The 8191-nt window shown below is 48.7% G+C and overlaps 1 protein-coding gene across 6 annotated transcripts in view; it reads left to right on the plus strand.

The window, feature by feature from the left end:
• Positions 1–5225: 5225 nt before the first annotated feature.
• The window catches only part of LOC117537787 (low affinity immunoglobulin gamma Fc region receptor II-like), a 122910-nt gene continuing 119944 nt past the window's right edge, over positions 5226–8191 (plus strand). Inside the window, exons 1-2 of one of the 6 annotated variants that reach the window (XM_034203142.1) lie at positions 5226–5660; positions 5989–6024. In XM_034203142.1, the coding sequence (XP_034059033.1) occupies positions 5630–5660; positions 5989–6024 (67 nt within the window). In that variant the 5' untranslated portion in view covers positions 5226–5629. The remainder of the gene's footprint in view (positions 5661–5988; positions 6025–8191) is intronic. The other 5 variants (XM_034203143.1, XM_034203146.1, XM_034203148.1 and 2 more) reach the window with 5 other exon arrangements.

An 8191-nucleotide genomic window follows, 5' to 3' on the forward strand; every position in this document is an offset into this window, starting at 1 on the left:
TCATCACACAGCTCCTCTTCTTCATCATCACACAGCTCCTCTTCCTCTTCATCACACAGCTCCTCTTCCTCTTCATCACACAGCTCCTCTTCCTCTTCATCACACAGCTCCTCTTCATCACACAGCTCCTCTTCCTCTTCATCACACAGCTCCTCTTCCTCTTCATCACACAGCTCCTCTTCTTCATCATCACACAGCTCCTCTTCCTCTTCATCATCACAGCTCCTCTTCTTCATCATCACAGCTCCTCTTCTTCATCATCACACAGCTCCTCTTCCTCTTCATCACACAGCTCCTCTTCCTCTTCATCACACAGCTCCTCTTCCTCTTCATCACACAGCTCCTCTTCCTCTTCATCACACAGCTCCTCTTCTTCATCATCCCACAGCTCCTCTTCCTCTTCATCCCACAGCTCCTCTTCCTCTTCATCACACAGCTCCTCTTCCTCTTCATCACACAGCTCCTCTTCCTCTTCATCACACAGCTCCTCTTCCTCTTCATCACACAGCTCCTCTTCTTCATCATCACACAGCTCCTCTTCCTCATCATCACACAGCTCCTCTTCCTCTTCATCACACAGCTCCTCTTCCTCTTCATCACACAGCTCCTCTTCTTCATCATCCCACAGCTCCTCTTCCTCTTCATCACACAGCTCCTCTTCCTCTTCATCACACAGCTCCTCTTCATCACACAGCTCCTCTTCATCACACAGCTCCTCTTCCTCTTCATCACACAGCTCCTCTTCATCACACAGCTCCTCTTCCTCACACAGCTCCTCTTCATCACACAGCTCCTCTTCCTCTTCATCACACAGCTCCTCTTCATCACACAGCTCCTCTTCATCACACAGCTCCTCTTCATCATCATCACACAGCTCCTCTTCCTCTTCATCATCACAGCTCCTCTTCATCACACAGCTCCTCTTCTTCATCATCACACAGCTCCTCTTCCTCTTCATCACACAGCTCCTCTTCCTCTTTATCACAGCTCCTCTTCATCACACAGCTCCTCTTCCTCTTCATCACACAGCTCCTCTTCCTCTTCATCACACAGCTTCCTCTTCCTCTTCATCACCACAGCTCCTCCTCCTCTTCATCACAGCTCCTCTTCTTCATCATCACACAGCTCCTCTTCCTCTTCATCACAGCTCCTCTTCCTCTTCATCACACAGCTCCTCTTCCTCTTTATCACACAGCTCCTCTTCATCACACAGCTCCTCTTCCTCTTCATCACACAGCTCCTCTTCATCACACAGCTCCTCTTCATCACACAGCTCCTCTTCATCACACAGCTCCTCTTCTTCATCATCACACAGCTCCTCTTCATCACACAGCTCCTCTTCATCACACAGCTCCTCTTCCTCTTCATCACACAGCTCCTCTTCCTCTTCATCACACAGCTCCTCTTCTTCATCACACAGCTCCTCTTCCTCTTCATCACACAGCTCCTCTTCATCACACGCTCCTCCTCTTCATCACAGCTCCTCTTCTCATCATCACCAGCTCCTCTCTTCCTCTCATCACACCAGCTCCTCTTCCTCTTCATCATCACAGCTCCTCTTCTTCATCACAGCTCCTCCTCTTCATCATCACAGCTCCTCTTCATCATCACAGCTCCTCTTCATCATCACAGCTCCTCTTCATCATCACAGCTCCTCTTCTTCATCATCATCACAGCTCCTCTTCATCATCACAGCTCCTCTTCTTCATCATCACAGCTCCTCTTCTTCTTCATCACACAGCTCCTATTCCTCTTCATCACACAGCTCCTCTTCCTCTTCATCACACAGCTCCTCTTCTCATCACACAGCTCCTCTTCCTCTTCATCACACAGCTCCTCTTCATCACACAGCTCCTCTTCCTCTTCATCACACAGCTCCTCTTCCTCTTCATCACACAGCTCCTCTTCTTCATCATCACACAGCTCCTCTTCTTCATCATCACACAGCTCCTCTTCCTCTTCATCACACAGCTCCTCTTCTTCATCACACAGCTCCTCTTCCTCTTCATCACACAGCTCCTCTTCATCACACAGCTCCTCTTCTCTTCATCACACAGCTCCTCTTCCTCTTCATCATCACAGCTCCTCTTCATCATCACAGCTCCTCTTCATCATCACAGCTCCTCTTCATCATCACAGCTCCTCCTCTTCATCACAGCTCCTCTTCATCATCACAGCTCCTCTTCATCATCACAGCTCCTCCTCTTCATCATCACAGCTCCTCTTCATCATCACAGCTCCTCTTCTTCATCATCACACAGCTCCTCCTCTTCATCATCACAGCTCCTCTTCTTCATCACAGCTCCTCTTCTTCATCACAGCTCCTCTTCATCATCACAGCTCCTCTTCATCATCACAGCTCCTCTTCTTCATCACAGCTCCTCTTCCTCTTCATCATCACAGCTCCTCTTCCTCTTCATCACACAGCTCCTCTTCCTCTTCATCACACAGCTCCTCTTCATCACACAGCTCCTCTTCTTCATCATCACACAGCTCCTCTTCCTCTTCATCACACAGCTCCTCTTCCTCTTCATCACACAGCTCCTCTTCCTCTTCATCACACAGCTCCTCTTCCTCTTCATCACACAGCTCCTCTTCCTCATCATCACACAGCTCCTCTTCATCATCACAGCTCCTCTTCATCATCACAGCTCCTCTTCTTCATCACAGCTCCTCCTCTTCATCATCACAGCTCCTCTTCATCATCACAGCTCCTCTTCTTCTTCATCACAGAGCACTCTCCTCTTCCTCACACAGCTCCTCTTCCTCACACAGCTCCTCTTCATCACACAGCTCCTCTTCCTCTTCATCACACAGCTCCTCTTCCTCTTCTTCATCACACAGCTCCTCTTCTTCATCATCACACAGCTCCTCTTCCTCTTCATCACACAGCTCCTCTTCCTCTTCATCACACAGCTCCTCTTCTTCATCACACAGCTCCTCTTCTTCATCATCACACAGCCTCCTCTTCTCTCATTCACACAGCTCCTCTTCTTCTATCACACAGCTCCTCTTCCTCTTCATCACACAGCTCATCTTCCCTCTTCATCAACACAGCTCCTCTGCCTCTTCATCACACAGCTCCTCTTCTTCATCATCACACAGCTCCTCTTCCTCTCATCACACAGCTCCCTCATTCATCACACAGCTCCTATCATCACACAGCTCCTCTTTCCTCCTTCATCACACAGCTCCTCTTCATCACACAGCTCCTCTTCTTTCATTCACACACTCCTCTTCCTCTTCATCACACAGCTCCTCTTCCTTTCATCACACAGCTCCTCTTCCTCTTCATCACACAGCTCCTCTTCCTCTTCATCACAACAGCTCCTCTTCCTCATTCATCACACAAGCTCCTCTTCTCTTCATCACACAGCCCTCTTCCTCTTCATCACACAGCCTCCTCTTCTCTTCATCACAACAGCTCCTCTTCTTCATCATCACACAGCTCCTCTTCCTCTTCATCACACAGCTCCTCTTCCTCTTCATCACACAGCTCCTCTTCCTCTTCATCACACAGCTCCTCTTCATCTTCATCACACAGCTCCTCTTCCCTCTTAATCACACAGCTCCTCTTCCTCTTCATCACACACGCTCCTCTTCCTCCTCATCACACAGCCTCTTCTCATCTATCACACAGTCCTTCCTATCACAACAGCTCCTCTTCCTCTTCATCACACAGCTCCTCTTCTTCATCATCACACAGCTCCTCTTCCTCTTCATCACACAGCTCCTCTTCCTCTTCATCCCACAGCTCCTCTTCCTCTTCATCACACAGCTCCTCTTCCTCTCTCCAGGTGTATTTATTGTCCTCCCTTTCCTCGATGGACGAGCCTCCACTGAGTAAAGTTAAATAAGTACTTTAATTGACCTGGTTCCCCTCAACCACACATTCGCCATCTGTGACCCGCTCTATGGAAATCAGTCGGAAGTCTCAACGGCTCATTTCAAAATAAACGTGGATTTAAGTAAAAAACTAGTTTTTCGGGGTTCGGGTGTTTTGTTTGATTTTAAATAAACAAAGTCTTGGCTTTCAGAATATGGAACTTTTATTTCCAAAATCACGATAAATACATGTTTGAAGCTTGTAAAGGGACGATGACAGCTCTCCCTCCACTCTGCTCTTCCACAGCGCCGCCCCCCCTCCCTCCGCTGACATTATGAATGTAAGCGGATATGTCCGGACAGAATTGATTTTACCGGACACATTTGAAACTACCGGTCATGTTTCAATAATAATAATGTGTAAATGTGTCTGTTGAATGTGTATATATATATATATATATATACATATATATATATATATACATATATATATATATACATATTTGAATTATTGTATTTTGTATTCGGGTTTTTTGGAAACGTTATTTCGATCTGCGCTTTGTCACCAATCCTGTTTGTAATATACATGGATAGGATTTTGAGGCGTAGTCATGGGGGAGGGGGTCTGCAGTTCGATGGACTAAGGATTGCACCACTGCTTTTTGCAGATGATGTGGTTCTAATGGCTTCATCGGTCTGCGACCTTCAGCACTCACTGGATCGGTTCGCAACCGAGTGTGAAGCGGCTGGGATGAGGATCAGCACCTCCAAATCTGAGGCCATGGTTCTCAGCAGGAAACCGATGGACTGTCCACTCCAAGTAGGGAATGAGTCCTTACCCCAAGTGAAGGAGTTCAAGTATCTCGGGGTCTTGTTCTCGAGTGAGGGAACAATGGAGCGTGAGATGGGCCGGAGAATCGGAGCAGCGGGAGCGGTACTGCAGTCGCTTTACCGTTGTGACGAAAAGGGAGCTGAGCCAGAAGGCAAAGCTCTCTGTCTTCCGGGCCATTTTCGTTCCTACCCTCACCTATGGTCATGAAGGATGGGTCATGACCGAAAGAACGAGATCGCGGATACAAGCGGCCGAGATGGGTTTTCTCCGCAGAGTGGCTGGTGTCTCCCTTAGGGATAAGGTGAGAAGTTCGGTCATCAGGGAGGGACTCGGAGTTGAGCCGCTCCTCCTTCGCGTCGAAAGGAGCCAGTTGAGGTGGTTCGGGCACCTAGTTAGGATGCCACCTGGGTGCCTCCCTAGGGAGGTGTTCCAGGCACGTCCAGCTGGGAAGAGACCGAGGGGTAGACCTAGGACCAGGTGGAGGGATTATATCTCTTCGCTGGCCTGGGAGCGCCTTGGGATCCCCCAGTCAGAGCTGGTTGATGTCGCCAGGGAAAAGAAAGTTTGGGGCTCTCTGCTGGAACTGCTACCCCCGCGACCCGACCACGGATAAGCGGGAGAAGATGGATGGTTATTTCGATCTATGTCTGTAAAACACACGGAAAAATTGACATTAAAGTTGACTTTGAGACTTTGGCTTTTGAATAAAAGCTTTTATGTTGAGTTGTGCCTCTTGTGTTGTTGTGTTCACTCTGACTGAGAGAGTATTCTCTGAGTCTCATTTGAGTGGAAACTATTTTATTTGTATTAACCACAGAAGCCTTGCAGCTAAGAGTAAAACTGATAACCTGAAGGATTAGTAGATGTGTTTCAAAAGGTGTTCAGAGTGGTTGAAGGAAGCGGTGACAGGAAGGAAACTGGTGTGGGCTACTTTCAGAGAAACAGTTTGATGCCACATCACAAAGAGGTACAATGGATCCAACAAGTCTTCAACGCCTCGTCTGTAAGTACAATCTTTATACTGTTAGCATGAGGGAAGACGTTCAGATATCATAAACACACCTGAGAGGTCACTGACCTGCACAACAAGCATCCAGAGTCTGGAGAGATGGAACTCTCTTTACTGTCTGGTACGTTCAGGAGGAACTGCAATCTAATATGATTGTTGTGGTGCATTCAAGTGCTGAAAGAGAAGTCTGGTATTTCCTCAACTTCTATCCAGTCTGACTCGTGCTAACTCTGCACTACATTCATGTGTTCTAAAAGCAGCATACAGATCTGTTGAAGTGTCCTGGGTGTCGCAGTAAACTCACACTGTGGTTTCTCCTCAGTCCTCACCTCCCTGCTGAGCTGCTCCACTAACCAGGGTCAGTACACTTTCTCCGTCTCACAAACTCAGAGCTGAGTCTCTGTTGACCTGATGCATCACTCTCAGAGTAACTGAACTCTTTTCTGTCCTCACAAACTGAACTCTGCATGTTAGATTCATCAGTGAACATATCAGTGGCTTCTTCTTCTTCAGTGTTTTATAAATCTTCCAGCTCGTCTCACGGTGACTCCAAGCAGCTCTCAGGTGTTTAGAGATGAACGTGTCTCTCTGAGATGTGAGGACGCCTCTGAGGGATGGACTGTGAGGAGAAACACGAGCAGGGAAAGAAGAACTGAGTGTAAAGTCTGGGGAACACCTGCTGGTTCCTCCTGTAACATCAGCTCCATGGACCCAAGGGACAGTGGAGAGTACTGGTGTGAGTCCACAGAGGGATCCACCAGTAACACCATCACCATCACCGTCTCTGGTAAGATCAGCCTCTCTGTTTCCTCATCAATACTAAAAATACTTTAAGAAGTTCATCAGAAAGAGGAAGCTGGACGACCTCAGAGCTGCTAGCTTGTGCTAACCACAGGGTGCAACACACACATTCTCACACACACTATCATCCACTAAAACACTCCTCAGTACAGTCTCGTACTTTAGGGACTGGGAAAAAACTATGTTTACGATATTATTTATTTCTAAATATAATTATTTTAGAGAGAAAATGCTCTTTTTCTAAAAGTGTCCTCTTAAGGTGCTTAAACTCCAGATGGTCCTCACAAGGATATATGAACAAAGAATACAGTCCCTGGACATCATCAAATAATCAACACCTCGTCCTGATTGCTCCAGATTCAAAGGTTGTAATGTCACATGAACATAAGCTACAGTTTAGGAATGGCAATGAGAATCACTGTATGTGACGTCTTCTCCATTTGAACATGAATACAGTTTTGTCCTGCCATGTTGTCTCTGTGTTCAGGTGGATCAGTGATCCTGCAGAGTCCTGCCCTCCCTGTGATGGAGGGAGATGACGTCACTCTGACCTGTAGAACAAAGATGGCCGACCCCCCCTCTGCTGATTTTCTACAAAGATGGCGTCTTCATTGGGACTGAGTCTGATGGTCACATGACCCTCCTCCATGTCTCCAGGTCTGATGAAGGCCTCTACAAGTGTAGAGTCCAGAGTAAAGAGTCTCCAGAGAGCCGGCTGTCTGTCTCAGGTGAGGAGCTTTCCTTTGGTTGACTCATTCCTTCAGATGTTCACCTGACCAGGTGTGATTCTCTCTGCAGACAAACCTACGACCACCATGGAGCCGCCCACAGCCTCCTCTGCAGCTCCTGCCTCCTCTGCAGCTCCTGCCTCCTCTGCACCTCCTGCCTCCTCCCTCCACCTTGTGTTCAGGCTGATCTGCCACCTGGTGTTTTCTGCCGTACTGCATCTCCCACTTTCCCTCATGGTGTCTATATATCGAGAGAGGGCCACAGGTAACTTCTCTCAGCTTGTTCATCTAAAGCAGCGTTTTTCAAAGTGTGAGGCGCGCCTCCCCGTGGGGGGGGGGGGGGGGAGAGCGGGTTCCCCCACCTCCACCTACCTGTGAGAGTGCTCACTCCCTTCACCTCCACCTACCTGTGAGAGTGCTCACTCCCTTCACCTCCACCTACCTGTGAGAGTGCTCACTCCCTTCACCTCCACCTACCTGTGAGAGTGCTCACTCCCTTCACCTCCACCTACCTGTGAGAGTGCTCACTCCCTTCACCTCCACCTACCTGTGAGAGTGCTCACTCCCTTCACCTCCACCTACCTGTGAGAGTGCTCATCTCCTTCACCTCCACCTACCTGTGAGAGTGCTCACTCCCTTCACCCCCACCTACCTGTGAGAGTGCTCATTCCCTTCACCTCCACCTACCTGTGAGAGTGCTCATCCCTTCACCTCCACCTACCTGTGAGAGTGCTCACTCCCTTCACCTCCACCTACCTGTGAGAGTGCTCACTCCCTTCACCTCCACCTACCTGTGAGAGTGCTCATTCCCTCCACCCACCTGTGAGAGTGCTCACTCCCTTCACCTCCACCTACCTGTGAGAGTGCTCACTCCCTTCACCTACCTGTGAGAGTGCTCACTTCCCTTCACCTCCACCTGTGAGAGTGCTCATTCCCTTCACCTCCACCTACCTGTGAGAGTGCTCATTCCCTTCACCCACCTCCCTACCGGTGAGA

The sequence above is a fragment of the Gymnodraco acuticeps genome, unplaced genomic scaffold (assembly GCF_902827175.1).
Source record: "Gymnodraco acuticeps unplaced genomic scaffold, fGymAcu1.1, whole genome shotgun sequence".
Lineage (NCBI taxonomy): Eukaryota > Metazoa > Chordata > Actinopteri > Perciformes > Bathydraconidae > Gymnodraco > Gymnodraco acuticeps.